Source organism: Rhinoraja longicauda, chromosome 30 (genome assembly GCF_053455715.1).
Source record: "Rhinoraja longicauda isolate Sanriku21f chromosome 30, sRhiLon1.1, whole genome shotgun sequence".
NCBI lineage: Eukaryota > Metazoa > Chordata > Chondrichthyes > Rajiformes > Arhynchobatidae > Rhinoraja > Rhinoraja longicauda.
In genome coordinates, this window is record NC_135982.1 from 24,973,432 (window position 1) to 24,991,990 (window position 18,559).

The 18,559-nt window shown below is 50.2% G+C and overlaps 1 protein-coding gene across 5 annotated transcripts in view; it reads right to left on the reverse strand.

Annotated features, from left to right (window-relative positions):
* Positions 1 to 18,559, reverse strand: part of acap3a (ArfGAP with coiled-coil, ankyrin repeat and PH domains 3a) — a 178,774-nt gene that overhangs the window by 8,908 nt on the left and 151,307 nt on the right. For 4 of the 5 annotated variants that reach the window (XM_078425200.1, XM_078425203.1, XM_078425201.1 and 1 more), the window contains 8 exons: positions 18,035 to 18,129; positions 17,259 to 17,473; positions 15,150 to 15,248; positions 13,773 to 13,874; positions 12,789 to 13,009; positions 10,797 to 10,906; positions 8,024 to 8,134; positions 66 to 7,472 (listed from right to left, as the gene is read on the reverse strand). In XM_078425200.1, the coding sequence (XP_078281326.1) occupies positions 7,325 to 7,472; positions 8,024 to 8,134; positions 10,797 to 10,906; positions 12,789 to 13,009; positions 13,773 to 13,874; positions 15,150 to 15,248; positions 17,259 to 17,473; positions 18,035 to 18,129 (1,101 nt within the window). In that variant the 3' untranslated portion in view covers positions 66 to 7,324. Of the gene's footprint in view, positions 1 to 65; positions 7,473 to 8,023; positions 8,135 to 10,796; positions 10,907 to 12,788; positions 13,010 to 13,772; positions 13,875 to 15,149; positions 15,249 to 17,258; positions 17,474 to 18,034; positions 18,130 to 18,559 lie in introns of those variants that run through there. The other variant, XM_078425204.1, reaches the window with a different exon arrangement.

An 18,559-nucleotide genomic window follows, 5' to 3' on the forward strand; every position in this document is an offset into this window, starting at 1 on the left:
AGACACGGCAGCAAGTGCCAGGATTAAATCTGTAGTAAACGAGCCAGCGAAAGGAAGCCGCACCATTTGATGTTAGGGTTTCAAACTGAATTTATTAAGTGTTTCAAAAGACATTAAGAAAGCAGACACAGGTGTAAATTGTACAAAGATGTACAGCTCCAGAATGTGTCCAAGTACAACATTCAGTACAGATAGAGAATGCACAGGCTCATGACAAAGCAGGCAGTGACAGGGTTAAGTTGCAAAGCTTATTTACAGCAAGACTTGCAGCCTATTAGCAATTCCACACTTTTCACAATATTTTTACTCAAATTGCAGGTTTGCACTTTCTACAACGATATCTAACACTCACATACACGCAAAGTTAGCCGTGGTACTTTGCCAATTATGGTTTGGCATCGACTACTAACTATCCATTTGGTCTCCCCATACCCATTACTCTCCTCCCGCCACCCCACCGCTCCCCTGTGTCCTGGGCAAGATGGTGCCGTCTGCCTTTTATCAGGCTCTCTGCCACCCCCCCCTTCCCCTCCCCCCGTTACTCCCCAGTCCCGAAACTGGCTCCAATAACAGTGAGGTGTGGTGAGTAGACCAGACTGTGACCTTGCTGATCCATCTGCATGGACAACATCCTTTCCTGGGTAATGACTATTTGTGTTTTGAAGAAAGTAGTGAATTTAAGGGAGTGTTATGAGAATGGTGGGAATAGTTTGTTTAATTTCCTCTGGAGAAAAGATGCGAGCAGAGGCAGGGGGTTGTATATCCAGTCACGCTTACTTTTGACCACACGAGTTGGCAGTTAGTTGCCTCCTTCAAGGCCGGTGCAAGGTAACGTGATACAGCTGGGACGAAACTAAAGCCTCCTCAATGGCTGATGAAGCAATGAGTTTGCCCCCTCACGAGGCTGATTGGGGAACCTGGATTAGTGTGTGACGTGGCACATTCAGAGGGGGAGGAACTATGTGTTAGTTGGCAGACAGATAAATCAAAACACTCCAATCTAAACAGAGTAAATGTCATTGGAAAAAGTTTTTAAAAGTCGCTGTTTTAATTTATCTGGTTGCCCACTAACACGTCGTTTTTAAAATACCTCCTCATTTGCCAGGGGCCTTGGGACACTGCATTCTAAATCTTTCCTCAAACAGCACTACAAAATATGCTTGAAGGTATCTAGGTTTTTCTCTCATGCACAAATCTAGACTTTCAATGACGCTGTGCTAAGTTTGTGGATCAGACCTGGTAATATTGAAAAGAAGAAACTCTTGCATTGCAGGTGAAATCTGGAATGTAATTGTTAGGTAACTCGATCAAGGAATGGCAGGCATTAGCTCACAGTCAAGGGCAACTTCAAAATATTGGGAGTTAAAGTGTAAAGTTTCGAGGTTGGCCAATACTCACTGGAGTTCAGAAGTGATAGGAGCAGAATTAGGCCATTCAGCCCATCAAGTCTACTCCGCCATTCAATCATGGCTGATCTATCTCCCATTCCTAACCCCATTCTCCTGCCTTGTCCCCATAACCTCTGACATTTATACTGAGAAAGGCTACCTCATTGAAATGTCCAGGATGATTTGTGTCAGATACTGAGGGACGGTTCCAGAGGCTGGCGAGTGTGGGAAGGGGTATGTGGTTAATGTCTGCTCATTCTTCTGTTTGTGCTGGAGATACTGAGGCACTCTAACAGTGACCTCTCCCCCCACAGAGGTGATGTGCCGTTCCAGTCGCCTGATTACCGGGTGAGGCACGGTCTCGGGGCTGACGAGGCAGCCGTTAAGGATCGAGTTGGAGAAAGTTATTTTAACTGGAAAATCCTTAGAACTCCAAAGTCCTGTGGGAGCCGAGTGAGTGTATATTCAATGGTATGGTGGGAACACAACTGGACTGTTTTGTACAGATGGCAGCATTTAAGAGGCACATGGATAGGGATGTCTTTGTATCGTCTGCAGACAGATGAGGATAGTTTATCTTGGCATCATGCTTGGCTCGGGTGCCAAAGGGCCTGTTTCTTTGCGGTATTGTTCTAAGTAGATCTGGTTTCCAACTCAACAAAGCCGCACTTTATGGACAATGAAGGTTTACCAGATGAATTTGATGAATTGTAGGGGATCAGGGAGCCATGCGATGCCTTTGTTTCAGAAGAGTGTCAGTAGATTGAGCCCATATCATGTGTGTTGTTTGGAAAGAGGCAATCTCACACACAAACCCATTTCTCCCATGGCAATAGAGGGTGGGTGCAGGGGGGATATACCCCAGGCTGGGGTATCTAACCCTGGGCTCAGTCTGCAAGAAACGGGTCTGCCATTCAGAATTAAATTGATAAAATTTACTCTGCCTGAAATAATGAATGGTTGATTCTCTAACCAAGAGGACAGTGGAGAGGCTTGATAGGGTTTATAGTCATATAATACGGACACAGTCCCTTTGGCCCAACTCGTCCATGCTGCCCCATCTACGCTAGTCCCATTTGCCTGTGTAGGGCCCATATCCCTCTAACCTTGTCCCATTCGTGTACCTGTCCAAATGTCAACTAAATGTTATTGTACTTGCTTCAACTTCCCCGACTTCATCTTTGGATGTTAAGGAACTCTAGAGATGGTGTTAGTGTTGGAGAGTGTCTGTGAGGTAAACAATAGACAATAGACAATAGGTGCAGGAGTAGGCCATTCAGCCCTTCGAGCCAGCACCGCCATTCAATGCGATCATGGCTGATCACTCTCAATCAGTACCCCGTTCCTGCCTTCTCCCCATACCCCCTCACTCCGCTATCCTTAAGAGCTCTATCCAGCTCTCTCTTGAAAGCATCCAACGAACTGGCCTCCACTGCCTTCTGAGGCAGAGAATTCCACACCTTCACCACCCTCTGACTGAAAAAGTTCTTCCTCATCTCCGTTCTAAATGGCCTACCCCTTATTCTTAAACTGTGGCCCCTTGTTCTGGACTCCCCCAACACTGGGAACATGTTATCTGCCTCTAATGTGTCCAATCCCCTAATTATCTTATATGTTTCAAACGACCAGCCACGTGCAAGGGCGAGGAGCCGCTGAACTCTCTGCTCAAGGCTGAACTCGAGGACCACGAGGGAATCAGACCGGTAGACTTGGGACCAGGACTGACAAGAATATTGAAAGGCAAAGCAGGCTCCACGAGCCCCCGGTCCAATCCTGCTTCAATTTCTCCAGTCGGAAGACTTGGTAAACCACATAAATCCAAGATATGGAGACCAGTGTCTCAATGTGGGCCGAGCCATTGAACAGTCCTGAGTGAGAATCAATATCTGTGGAAGTACTTTGTTGAATCAAAGTCTCTTGCTAGCGTCTACACCTGGTAAAGGGACATGGATGCCTGCAATGCAGTGTGGTGCAGAAGCAGAGAGCCCTCTGTGGTGAGGTCCTGGGAAGGGAGGGGTGTGTGGTGAACGTTTGCTCTTTCTTCTGTTTGTGCTAGAGATACTGAGGCATCCTAACGACATCAGCTTCTGGTCACCCGGTTACAGGATGTGGAGTATTTGCAGAGGGTGTAAATTAAATTTACTAGGATGCTGCCTGGAATGGAGGGTTTCAGCTACAAGGGAGGTTCGATAAACTAGGATAGACACAAAATGCTGGAGTAACTCAGTGGGACAGGCAACATCGCTGGAGAGAAGGAATGGGTAACGTTTCGGGTCGAGACCCTTCTTCAGACTGAAAGTCATGGAAAAGGGAAACTAGGGTTGTTTTCTCTGGAGCATCAGAGGTTGAGGGAGACCTGGTAGAAACACATAACATTGAGCCATAGATAAGGTAGACTTGTCAGAACCTTTTTCCCAGAGTGGAAATGTCAAGGATTAGAGGGCATGGCATTAGGGTGAAGGGGACTAAGTTTAAAGGATGCTCAGGGCAGGTTTCTTTTGAGGGTGGTGGGTGCCTAGAACACGTTGGTGGAGATAAATATGACAGTGGCAGCTGGAGGCTTTTGGATGGGCATGCTGGGAATGAATCACATGGGGGCAGAAGAGATTGGTTTTACTTGGGATGACATTCGGCATGGCCCAAGGAGACTGTTCCTGTTCGGTTCTATTCTAGGTCTGGGCCTTCTCACCCTGCTGACTAGACACAGAACGGCAAACGCACTGAGTTCTGGAAAGGAATGGGGTGTTTAAACGTTAGTAGACACAGAATGCTGGAGTAACTCCGCGGGTCAGGCAGCATCTCTGGAGAGAAGGAATGGGTGACGTTTTGGGTCGAGACCCTCTTCAGACACGTTTAAACATTAGTGTTTTATTGTTCCCTTTTTCGCCCAAAGACACACTTTATTTACCAGCTTTGTAAGCCTCTCGCATTAGACTATGAAACAATGCTATGCCTCGACTTGATTTGGAGATATGACAAACCAGTTTAAAAACTGTTTCGTGTAAATTACAAGACAGAATTTCAATTGAAGATTTTTTTTTTTTTTTTCTTTTTAAAATTGTACCTGGTGGTATCCTGGGTATTCCGAGGCTTTGTTGCAAAATCAAGCAGCTTTCAAAATAAATGTAATAAAACTGATCTATTAAGAACTTGCCGTGTGCTCTAGTGATCAACGCCAAACAACGCAATAAAAATCCGCACAGGTGTGTCACACTAACTACAAGCTCAGACGTTATGTCTGCACTGTGCCAATACAAAACAAAGTGTCAATTTAAAAAAATACACTCTTATGGTGTTACAAAAGAAAAACACGTCTCCAACAATAAACACAGTTTACCTGCATTGGTTTCTTTTTCATTGCACAACTCCTCTGGGCAATTCATTATAAATAAACACTTAAAACAATACTTCCACTTGTTGAGAGAATTCACAAAGTGTAACAGAAAACAATACTGTAAGGTAGGAAAAGTGCACTGAGTTGCTTTATACATATAATAATCTAATTCATACTCTATTTCATTTTTAAATAAATTGTCCCAACCAGAACAAAAACTCCTTTTTAAATATTTACAGAACTTACCCCGACCCCCCCACCCCCCCAAAAATGTGTGATTTTTTTGTTGTTGTTGATTTGAGAAAGACTTGTAACCAGCTGTTTAAAGAAAACCAAGCATTAACACATCATCTACACACAACACCTACTGTACAGGCACCAAGCCAGAGACAGTCCTATTCTTGGACAAGGTTAGCTGGTCTGTCATTAATAAATCACCATCCAAACGTACGTAAGCTCAGCGTCACCACGGAACTGAGTTACAGAAAACCATCAAGCTCTCTGGGCTGCTCAGCCCCTGGTTACCAGATGCAGCATCTCAATAAAGAAATGTTTGAATGATTTAGGTTCATATGGCTCAACACCTCCTCACTCTGCATATCCACAGGTACGTCATAGAAAAGCTGAATATCATATAAAGTCATATTTAGTTCCTACTTCAAGTTATTCAATAGTAATTCAATGGGCAGTTTAAAATAGCTATTCATAAACTGCTGATGTTATTAAGTTAAGCCGTGTGGAGGACATTTCGCTGAGCACACTTGCACTGCTAAATCTTCCTAATGTGCCAGGATGCATTCTACCTCCGTGACCAAGGTAACGGATTCTGCAGCACCAATGCAGCCAAGTGCTGGCACTGCGGTGCATGTTTCTGAACCCAGCAGTGCCGCATGTATCAGGCCTGTACACTGGCGTTGCATTGCTGGTGAAAGCGGAGAAGGTTTTTCACCTTACATTTGGTGACTTGTGAACAGCCTTCATTTTGAAACAAGTAAGCCTGTTGATTCTGCCTTCTTCTTCAGAGATGCATGGAATGTCAAATGCTGATTTACAAAACAAAAAGCTCAGCAGGTCAGGCAGCAACTCTGACAGACATGGACAGACATTGGGGTCAATAGATGCAAGAGTGGGCCATTCTGCCCCTTGAGCCAGCACTGCCATTCAATGTGATCATGGCTGATCATTCACAATCAGTACCCTGTTCCTGCTCGACCTGAAACGTCACCTATCCGTGTCCCCCAGAGATGCTGCCTGACCTGGCCCGCTGTGTTACTCCAGCACTTTACTTTTTTGTGAGTTACTCCAGCACTTTTTTGTGTAAACCAGCATCTGCAGTACCTTGTGTCGTTAAATTAAAATCTCCATTCCGGACCTGTGTGTGTAGGAAGGAACTGCAGACCAAAGGTAGTCGCTTGAAGCTGGAGTAACTCAGCAGGTCAGACAGCAAACCCCACTGGCCTAACCCGCTGAGCTACTCCAGCTATTTGTGTCCATCCCCGCTCCTGACCTTGGGATTTTTTTTCTGTTTAGATACAGTTGGCGACTGTGAATTCTCCATTAATCTCCCATCACCTTTGATTTTTAAAAATAAGATTTCTCTAATGCTTCCCGAGTATTTCTCCTGCCCTCAGCTCGGAAAGCTACAATGTTGGGGTGAGCCCTTGACGACTTCCACCAGCTAGAGCGTGCCGTAGGAAGCTTGCATTCAGCTCTTCCTTGGGCTACCCCGACAGACACTTCTCTGAAATACTGGCGACGCTGCAGAGGGCAAAGCTGCCTGTCGTGGCCACAACTGGTGACCCCCTCCGACCAGCCAAGGGTCCATCGGGCCAAGCCTGCCATGGATCGACCAAACAAAACCAAGATTAACTACTTTTAAAATTGGGGAGGGTGGGAGCGACTTTTAAAACCAAATCAGGCCCTTCGAGGCGATCAGTCCTTGGTAATAAACATAAGATCTATAACTAGTTTGAGAACATTCACGCTATTCAGCTGCACAAGTCAGTGGTCCACAAGAACTTGGTTTCACATATAGCTGGGGCTGTAATTATATATTTGAGGTTTGTTTCAAGAAGTCACACCCCCATAAACTGGGGGAGGGAGGGGGCGAGGGGGGAGAGGGAGGGGGGGAGGGAGGGGGGAGGGAGGGGGCGAGGGAGGGAGGGGGGGAGGGAGGGCGAGGGAGGGAGGGAGGGGGGGAAGGAAGGAAGGAGGGGCAAGTGAACCTGGTTGACTTGCACAGGTGGAGGAGTTGAGACATTTGAGTGAAGACCCCACACCCTGCTGGTCCTTGTGGAGCAGCGATGTGCAGGTGAAGCAGTTCACTGACGGAGATAAGGGATGCCCTGTCACTAACTCGTTCACAACCGGGCGAAATGTTTCACAGCTACTAAATTCCCAGCTTTACAGAGGTCGCACAGTAAAACTGGGAACTGGTGAAGGCTAGTTATCTGTTCACACAACACCAAAGGCGAGCACTGTACCTTCTCCTCTTTCACCACCAACACCAGTGGACACGGTCATGGGACAAATGGCCCATTGGCCCGGACACCACCCATGAGAAACGCACACTGTGGAGAAAGCCCCGCTGGGGACGGCCCCCCTAACACTCGTCTATCTTGAGACTGATAAACTCCTGAATGCACTTCCTGTACTGGAGCTCGGTAGGACTGCTGCTGGGATATTGACCTGGCTGTCCAAACGGGCCTTCCGTCTCGCGCATCTCCTCGTTCATCCTTGCCAGTCGCAGCCTGGGAGAGGAGGGGGAGGGGGAGGGAGAGAGAGCGAGGATTAGTAATCCCTCAACACATTACCGCCAGTATAGCTCGGGGCAGGGGCAACGGGCGAGAGGGGGGGCAAGCGAGAGAGGGAACAGGAACGTGCTGCCAGGGGGGTGGAGGCAGACATAGCAGTGGTGTTTAAGTGGCGTTCAGATGGGCAGATGAAGCCTACAGAGTGGTGATGCCAGCGTTTAGATGAAGCTTACAGAGTGACGGTGTTTAGATGAAGCTTACAGAGTGACGATGTGTTATGATGAAGTTTACAAAGTGACGATGTGTTATAATGAAGCTTACAGAGTGACGATGTGAGTGTTATGATGAAGTTTACAGAGTGACGATGTGTTATGATGAAGCTAACAGAGTGACGATGTGTTATAATGAAGCTTACAGAGTGATGAAGCTTACAGAGTGACGATGTGTTTAGATGAAGCTTACAGAGTGATGGTGTTTAGATGAAGCTTACAGAATGATGGTGTTTAGATGAAGTTTACAGAGTGACGATGTGTTATGATGAAGCTTACAGAGTGACGATGTCGGCGTTGGCCGCCTGCACCGCGATGCTGAGTGGATCCTGCCCGTCATTGTCCACAGCGTTCTGGTTGGCACCCCGCTTGAGGAAGAGGCACACCTGGCTGCAACGGGTCGGCATAAAGTGAGAACACGTTTGCTTCACGTCAACCCTCTCTAACATCACACTGCACCTTACACACTCACTCACACGCTCCAAGTGCCCGGCACGCCACCTAACGCTTCACAGAGCCGAGGCATCATCTCAAATTGACTTTGGGGTTTGGGAAACACTGCAACACCTGAGAAACCTGGGGAGCAAGCACGAACCCAGCCCAAAGTGACGATGCCATTAGTGCCAGGCACTAGTTTGTGTCCCACACGCTGAGTGGTGCCAGGTGTGCCGCTGTGAACGTTGGCTAACCAAGTGGGCAGTACTCCCGAGAGAGATACAGAGTGCTGGAGTCACTCAGCAGGTCAGGAGAGCATCTCTGGAAAATATGGACCGGTGACATTTCGGTTCAGGACCCTGAACTAGATCTGCAATTAAATGATGGGGAAGAAAAATGGAGGACCAGGCCTGGGAGGGAATGGAGTGGAATACTTTATTGTCACATGTGACGAGGCACAGTGAGATCCTTTGCTTGCCCGATGTAGAGAAATAGCAGCCACCTACAGCGCTGGCAAAGTTATGTAGCACGCCGGCTCCTCCTCTTGTTCTTCCCCCCACCCCCACAGCGGGTCCCCCACATCATGTCCCCCATGCCGGGTCCCCATTGTCCTGTTCTCCCCCACTCCTTATTGTCCATTGTTCTTCCCCTCCCCCTCATGGTTTTCCTCCACACTCTCGGCGACTGTGCCTTTTGCTCCAGTGGAGGACTAGTGTGGTCAACTGATCTAAGTTTCAGACGTGGAGCTTGACGTGGGCTTCACCGCCCCCGAGGCCCCATCGTCACGAGGCATCACCGCCGTTGCGTGGCTTCACCACCGCCGAGGCCCCATCGTCACGTGGCTCCACCGCTGCAGAGGCCTCACCGCTGTCGACGCCCCACTTCATGCCTCCATGGTGGCGGGCTTTGTAACTTTGCCAGCACCGTCGTTGGCCGCTGCTTGTTCATAGTGGCTACGCAGCAAAGAATTTGACTGTGCCTTGTCACGTGACAACAAAGTATTCCATTCCAACTGTGTGCACTTCAAGCTCCACGTCTGAAACTTAGATTAGTTGACCACACTAGTCCTCCACTGGAGCAAAAGGCACAGTGCTGGAGAAACTCGGCGGGCCAGGCAGCATCTGTGGAAGGAATGTACAGACAATGTTTCAGGTCAGCCACCCTTCTTCAAACTGAACCAAAACATCACCTGTCCATTACCCTCCACAGATGCTGCCTGGCTCACTGAGTTGCTCCAGCCAATGATGTGTGTTTTGCCAATGGCTCCACGCTGTCTTGAATGATTGAACGTTGTTGTTGGAGCCAGTGAGTTTACTGCACAGCTGTCCATTTGCAAGTGGCAGGGAGATATACATCATTAGGCTGATATATACAAAATTATGAAAAGCATACGTCAAGTAGACAGAACCTTTTGTTCCCCAAGGTGGAAACATCCAAGTCTAGCGGGCACAGCTTTAAGGTGAGAGGGGCAAAGTTTAAAGAAGATGTGCGGGGCAAGTTTATGTTCACACAGAGTGGTGGGTGACTGGGATATGCTGCCGGGGGGTGGCAGTGGAGGAAGATACAACAGTGGTGTGTAAGTGGCCTTTAGACGGCCACATGGATGTGCAGGGAATGGGGAAATATGGATCAGGTGCTGCAGATGGAGGAGATGAGTTTAACCTGGCATCACATCCAGCACGGACATTGTGGGCCGAAGAGCCTGCTCCTGTGCATCCCAGGAAGATGTGAGTTTGTGAGTTAGTGGTCCCTGTAAATTGCCAGTGGGAAATTGAAAGTGGGATAACACTGTACGGGTGATAGGAGGTTAGCATACTGGATCTCTAAAACTAAAAGATGTACAGGGCCCTGGTGAGACCACAATGTGGAGTATTGTGTGCAGTTTTGGTCTCCCAATTTGAGGAAGGACGTCCTTGCTATTGAGGCAGTGCAACGGAGGTTCGCAAGGTTAATCCCCGGGATGGCGGGACTGTCATATGAGGAAAGATTGGAAAGACTGGGCTTGTATTCACTGGAGTTTAGAAGGATGAGAGGGGATCTTATAGAAACGTATAAAATTATAAAAGGACTGGACAAGCTAGATGCAGGAAAAATGTTCCCAATGTTGGGGGAGTCCAGAACCAGGGACCACAGTCTATGAATAAAGATGAGGCCATTTAAAACTGAGGTGAGAAGGAACTTTTCCACCCAGAGAGTTGTGAATTTGTGGAATTCTCTGTCACAGAGGGCAGTGGAGGCCAATTCACTGGTTGAATTTAAAAGAGCGTTAGATAGAGCTCTAGGGGTTAGTGGAATCAAGGGATATGGGGAGAAGGCAGGCACAGTTTACTGATTGTGGATGATCAGCCATGATCACAATGAATGGCGGTGCTGGCTCGAAGGGCCAAATGGCCTCCTCTTGTTTCTAGACAAGGTTGGAGGTTCAACAATGCTTGGGGGTAAGAGGAGGGATTGGAGGTCCCTTAATACCAATGGCATTCATTCATTTATGGCTCCTCTTCAGGGCAAACGACAAACACACACCACACAAAAGGCCTGGATTAAATGTCTGACAGAAGATTTTTGCTGCTCTCCAAATTACTGGCGCCCTGAGAGAGATGAGTAAACCGGTCCTTACCCAGTGTGACCCAGGTAGGTGGCGTGGTGAATTGGGCCACGCTCTCGGATGTCTTTCTGATTTACATCGGCCCCGTTCTGCAGCAGAAACTCGCAGGTGACGAGTGATCCCTGATGAAGACAAAACACATCTGATAAAGGATGCGTGAGGAGGAGCTGCAGATGCTGGCTTACACGCGAAGATAGTCACAAAAAGATGGAGTAACCAAAGGACCCGCTTGCCAAGGAACGATGACAATGCAACAACAATTATCGTGCAAAGAATGAGAGGAAAGAGTTTTGAGACGGAGCAAGGGTCACACAACACAGGAAAAGGAGTCTGAAGAAAGGACTCGAACCGAAACGTCACCCATTCCTTCTCTCCCGAGATGCTGCCTGACCCGCTGAATAACTCCAGCATTTTGTGTCTACCTTCAATTTAAACCAGCGACTGCAGTTTATTCCCTACAGAAACAGGTCCTTCAGTCCATCTAGTCCACACTGGCAATCAAGCACCCACTTACATTAATCCTCAACGAATCATATTGTCCCCACTTTCTCAATCACACCCCACCTGCCACTAACACTCATCTACACAATAAAGAGCTATTTACACTGGCCTGTTCATTTATCAACTGACTTTACAAAGTTACAAGTTTAAAGCTAAAAGCCCCTCGCCCCACCCCCCAAAAAGACTCCGAGCTCACAGGTTGCAAAACCATTCCTGGACAGTCCCTCTCCATCCCAGGAAATCCTCCTGTCTGTGTGAAGAGCAGCAAACTCTCCTCCACGTTTCACGCCATTCTCATTTGGCGATGACATCCCCTCAGTGTTACAGTGTCTGAAAGTTCCTTCTCGCCTCAGTTTTAAATGGCCTCCCCTTTATTCTAAGACTGTGGCCCCTGGACTCCCCCAACATTGGGAACATTTTTCCTGCATCAAGCTTGTCCAGTCCTTTTATAATTTTATACGTCACTATAAGATCCCCTCTCATCCTGCTAAACTCCAGTGAACACAAGCCTAGTCTTTTCAATCTTTCCTCGTATGACAGCCCCGCCATCCCAGGGATCAATCTCGTGAACCTACGCTGCACTGCCTCAATTACAAGGATGTCCATCCTCAAATTAGGAGACCAAAACTGTACACAATACTCCAGATGTGGTCGTACCAGGGCCCTGTACAACTGCAGAAGGACCTCTTTACTCTTATACTGAAACCCTCACCTTCCATCCATGTCCCTCCTTCCTGCTTTACAGTTCTCTCCTGCTCTCCTCTCCTTATCTGACACCCTTTCACTGGCCTTTGTCATTTTCTGCACCAAACTCCCAGTCTAAACTTCCTTCACCTATACCCACCTGTCACTTTGTTCCACCCCTACCTCTCTTTTCCAGCTTTCTCTCCCCGACCCCATCATTCTGAAGAGGGGTCCCGACCCAGAACATCGCCTGTCTGTCCAGTCCCTCCACAGATGCTGCCTGAGGCATCCTAGAATTCAATGTTATCTCGTTTAGTTCAGTTTATTGTCACATGTACACCGAGGTACTGAGAAAAGCGTTTGTTGCGTGCCAACCAGTCAGCAGAAAGACAATACCTGATTACAATCGAGCCGTCCACAGTGTACAGATACATGATATCATGGCACTAAATGTTGTATCCTTAATCGTTATCTGTGTACCGTGGATGGCTTGATGTACCATGTGTAGTCTTTGACTGGGTGGCACACAAACGTTTTTCACTGTATCTCGGCACACATGACGATAATAAACGAATCAAAACAGTTCTCGAACGGTGCAATGAGCTGGCAGACTAGTTGTGAGAGACGGAGGGAACGAGCTGGCAGACTCGTTGTGAGAGAGAGAGGGAGGGAGGGAACGAGCTGGCAGACTCGTTGTGAGAGAGGGAGGGAGGGAGGGAGGGAACGAGCTGGCAGACTCGTTGTGAGAGAGGGAGGGAGGGAGGGAACGAGCTGGCAGACTCGTTGTGAGAGAGGGAGGGAGGGAATGCACAAACCCACCCCAATGACCGCCTGGATCAGTGGCGTCTTGTTCTCGTCTTCGTCGTTGACCCAGTTGACGTTGGCTCCGTGGGCCAGGGCCTGGGCCATGACTGCCAGGTTGCGGGCCTGAGCTGCCTTGTACACCAGCATCCCGGGGTGCAGCTCACGCACATCCTCCGAGTCCGAAGCCTCCGGTTCGATCTCCACCTCGCCGCTCGACTCCTCCGAGACCTCGCCCACTGTCGACAGGGAAAGCTACAGTCAGCATCCTCGGCACCGCTCTGGCTCTCTCCCCACTTACTCCCTTACTCCCCACCTTGTGGCACAGCGGTAGAGTTGCTGCCTCACAGCGGCAGAGACCCGGGTTCCATCCCGACTACGGGTGCTGTCTGTACGGAGTATGTACGTTCTCCCCGTGACCTGCGTGGGTTTTCTCCGAGATCTTTGGTTTCCTCCCGCACTCCGGACGTACAGGTTTGTAGGTTGATTGGCTTGGTATAAATGTAAAATTGTCCCTAGTGTGTGTAGGATAATGTTATTGTGCGGGGATCGCTGGTTGGCACGGACTAAGTGGGCCGAAGGGCCTGTTTCCACGCTGTATCTCGAAACTAAACTAAACTACTACAATCAGTCCGCCTCAAAAAGCCAATTAATCTACAAACCTGTACGTCTTTGGAGTGTGGGAGGAAACCGAAGATCTCGGAGAAAACCCACGCGGTCACGGGGAAACGTACAAACTCCGTACAGACAGCGCCCGTTAGTCAGGTTCTAACCTGGGTCTCTGGCGCTCTAAGGCAGCAACTCTACCGCTGCGCCACTGTGCCACCGTCAGTTCATTACATTTGGTATTTAAGAATATTTGTTTTAGTTTGGTGGGTTTTGTTGGTCTTGTCTTTGAGCGGCACACATTTTAATTGTAAACAACGGATTATATTTATTTTTTGGTAATCAGAAGGAGCGCGTGTTGTACGGGGGCGCAGAGAGACGGGCAAGGGGACTGACCTTCCTCAGTAACGCGGTCCACCACCGTGCCGAACACCAGGATGTCGGTGCTGCCGTCGGTGCTGCCGCCCAGCCCACTGTCGCTGCTCAGACCAGCCGGGCCTGCAGGGAGAGAACAGGACACGGTCAACACCCGCCCACTGGCCACGCTGAACGGGACAGCACCGCGGGGGGAGTGTCGGAGCCTGGCCGCACTCCTGGTAGAAGATGCTGGCACCAGAGGCAAAGATGGCGCCGGGAGTAGACGTGTCTTTTTCACCCAAAGATTAGAGGCATCGTAGCTTTAAGGTGAACGCGGCAAAGATTAAAGGAGATGTGTGCGGTAGGTTTTACACACACACACATGCACGCATACACACACACACGCATGCACACACACGCATGCACACACGCACGCACGCATACACACACAGACAGACACACACAAACAAACACAAACACACACACGCGCGCGCACACACAAACAAACACACACAGACGGACACACACACACACACAGACACACACGCACACACGCACGCGCGCACACACACACACACACACAATGGGGAATGCATGGAACTTCCAGGGGTGGTGGTCAAAGATACTAGAGGAACGAGATGGACCACTCCGTCGAAATGGCCTATACTGAAGTGCAGTACGCAAAGGAGCCATTTTAGTAAGCAAAACCCGCCGTTCGCTCTGCCTCTCGCAGTGTAATCAGTGTTGTGGGGGAACAGTATGTGTGATGATACCATTAAAATGCAGAATATATCTCATCTATCAATTCTTGTTATTTTTCTTTTTAAATGTTTCTGCAAGTTTCTGCCTACTAAAATGGCGTCATGACGTACTACAGTTTTGAGGGTCGAGTGGTCTATCTTGTTCCTGTAGTATCTTTGGTGGAGGCAGACGCGATAGTCGCATTTGAGGGGCACATGTATACGGAGGGGACCCATATGGATATGGAGGGATATGGATCACATGCCGGCGGAGGAGATTACGCATCGTGTTCAGCACAGACATTGTGGGCCGAAGGGCCTGCTCCTGTACTGTTCCACATTAAGGTGCAGCGACACCAGCCCACTTGGTCAGCACTGACCATCAAGCAGCATCTATGTGGATCCTACATTGACTGGGATTCATGGTCCCTCTGACAGCAGTGAAGGTCCGTGCAGAGTGTGCTGTGGGAACGTGGCTCCTGGTGTAGGTTGGGGGCCAGTGTGTTCTCTGCCCGGGGCCAGCGCGAGGGGGGGGGGGGGGGGGGGGGAGAGCATGAGGGGAGACTTACTGCCCGGGACCAGCGCGAGGGGGGGGGGCAGAGCACGAGGGGAGACTTACTGCCCGGGACCAGCGCGAGGGGGGGGGGGGGGGGGCAGAGCACGAGGGGAGACTTACTGCGTGGTCCTGCCGTCGTGTCGAAGTAGGAAAACAGCGAGTCGAGCTCGTCGGGGCAGAACAGCGAATCCCTGCGGAATTTCTTCTCCAGCGCGGCCGCTGTGTTTGTCGAGGGGACGGGACGGGAAGGAGAGCAACAGTTAGCCAGGACGGAGAGGCAACGGGGGTACAAAGCAACGTTGCTCGTCTCTGTCCCCCTGAGGACAGCACGGTGGCGCAGCGGGTAGAGCTGCTGCCTCACGGCGCCAGAGACCCAGGTTCGATCCCGACTGCGGGCGCTGTCTGTACAGACTTTGTACGCTCTCCCCGTGACCCACGTGGGTTTTCTCCGGGTGCTCCGGTTTCCTCCCACACTCCAAAGACGTGCGGGTTTGTAGGTTAATTGGCTTTGGTAAAGATCGTAAATTGTCCCTAGTGCATAGGACAGTGCAAGTGTACGGAGATCGCTGGTCGGTGCGGACTCACAGGGCCTGGTTCCACGCTGTATCTCTAAACTAAACTAACGTGGCCCACCGCTCCTCCATGGATGGGCGTGTGTGTAACCCCTAATACCAATGTATTCCCCATAATTATCTGCTGCACAAGGATGCTAATGTTTTGTGTTTAATGAATAAGAACATCTAGATCCCTCTGTGTTCTCAACTCTCCCTTTACGTAGCAGTTTGCCTTTTGATTCCTTCCCACTGAAGTGAACAACGCAAGCAAATGGGACGATCTTAGATGGACAAGGAGACAGTTTGATCCTGACTACGGGTGCTGTCTGTACGGAGTTTGCACGTTCTCCCTGTGATCGTGTGGGTTTCCTCCGGGTGCTTCGGTTTCCTCCCACATCCCCAAAGATGTGCAGGTTTGTGGTTTAATTGGCTTCTGTAAATCTCCCCTTCTGTGCAGAATGAAACTAGTGTGCGGGTGATCGCTAGTCAGCGTGGAGTCAGTGGGCAGAAGGGCCTGTTTCCACGCTGTATCTCTAACCTGAAGCTCTTCACTGTACCTCGGTACGCAGGACAGTGCTAAACCCAAGATAGACACAAAAATGCTGGAGTAACTCAGCGGGACAGGCAGCATCTCTGGAGAGAGGGAATGGGTCGCGACCCGAAACATCACCCATTCCTTCTCTCCAGAGATGCTGCCTGTCTCGCTGAATTACTCCAGCATTTTTGTGTGTATCTTAGATTTAAACCAGCATCTGCAGTTCTTTCCTACACAATATTAATCCCAAGCCTTAGTTGTGCTGAAGGGCCAGTTTTGGTGCTCTTTGCCTCTCTCAAACCAACACTTTCCACCCAGCAGGTTCAGATCCGCCCACCCACTCGCCCACCCACTCACCCACCCACTCACTACACCCACCCACCCACCCCCCCACTCGCCCACCCATCCAACCCCCTCACCCCACCCACCCGCCCACACACTCACCCACCCACCCTCACACCCACCCACTCACCCTCACACCCACCCACTCACCCACCCACTCTCTCACCCACCCACCCTCACACCCACCCACTCACTACACCCACCCACCCACCCCCCCCAACTCGCTCACCCATCCAACCCTCTCACCCCACCCCCTCACCCCACCCGCCCACTCACCCCCCCACCCACTCACCCATCCAACCCCCTCACCCACCCACCCGCTCACTCACCCACCCACCCACCCGCTCACCCACCCACCCACCCGCTCACTCACCCACCCACCCGCTCACCCACCCACCCACTCACCCACCCACTCACCCTTCCAACCCACCCACCCGCTCACTCACCCACCCACCCGCTCACCCACCCACCCACCCACCCGCTCACTCACCCACCCACCCGCTCACCCACCCACCCACCCGCTCACTCACCCACCCACCCACTCACCCATCCAACCCACTCACCCGCTCACTCACCCACCCACCCACTCACCCATCCAACCCACTCACCCGCTCACTCACCCACCCACCCGCTCACCCACCCACCCGCTCACTCACCCACCCACCCACTCACCCATCCAACCCACTCACCCACCCACTCACGCATCTAACCCGCTCACCCACCCACCCACCCGCCCGCCCGCCCGCCACCAGATGCCAGAATGTAAGGCGGTGAAACGGAAGGCTGTCTCTCTCTCACCGGCGGCGAAGGTTGCCGGTGACATGTTGCCGGGGTCGTGCCGATACCGTCGCCGGGCCACCGGGGCTTTGGTGGAGCTGTTGTGCCGCCGGCACTTCTTGACGCTCCAGCGCCGCGGTTTACGCTCGGCGTCCATGATGGCCTCGGCCGTCGGCAGCTTCTTCAGGAACTTCTTCTCCACGTATTTGGCTTTGATCCAAGCTTCCTTCTGCTGCCTGCAAGGTTTTGGACAGTACTTTATTTTGCTCACAGTACTTTATTGCCTTTATTCACAAAATGCTGCAGTAACTCAGCAGGCCAGGCAGCATCTCAGGAGAGAAGGAATGGGCGACATTTCGGCCCCATTTCGACCCATTCTTCAGTCTGAAGAAGGGTCTCGACCCGAAACGTCACCCATTCCTTCTCTCCTGAGATGCTGCCTGACCTGCTGAGTTACTGCAGCATTTTGTGAATAAATACCTTCGATTTGTACCAGCATCTGCAGTTATTTTCCTGTACTTTATTGCCTTATTGCTTCTGGCAAAACCTTTGTCACAAGAACGAGGGGAGTGGTGGTAACTCAACAAGAGTGGAAGATGGATTGGGACAATTCTGGCAGCAGCCAAGGGCTACAAGAATGTGCATTATCCCCCAGGGCTGACAGATGGATTGAGTTTCAGCCACAGCAGGCAAAGCCCTTTGGGCAAGGAAGCTGCCGTGGTAAACCCACATGCCCCGGGACCGAGCAGCGTTAGTGAGCGGCAGCCGCTGACTGACTGACTGACTGACTGACTGACCTTGTGCTGTTTGGCTGCGGTTTCTTCAGTCCCTGCTCTTCACACTTCCCCTCGTAAATATGATTCATCGTGTTGTTCCCCAGTTCGCACATCAACTGGAAGAAAAAAAACTTTGCTGTAGAAATTCATTCCAAGTTAAAAAGTAATGGGAAAAAAAATACACAAAGTGCTGGAGTAACTCAGCAGGTCAGGCAGCATCTCTGGAGAACGTGAGGTTTTGGGTCAGGATCCTTCTACAGAATGGTCTGAAGTTTAATTTTGATTAGTTTAGAAATACAGAGCGGAAACAGCCCGTTCACATCAAGGTCATGCCGACCAGTGATCCCCGCTCACTAACACTATCCTACACACACTAGTGACAATTCAGAATTTTACCAAAGCCAATTAGCCTACAAACCTGTACGTCTTTTAAAGTGGGAGGAGACTGGAGCTCTCAGAGAAATCCCACGCAGGTCACGGCGGTTGTACGTACGTACAAACTCCGTACAGACAACACCCGCAGTCAGGATCGAACCCGGGTCTCTG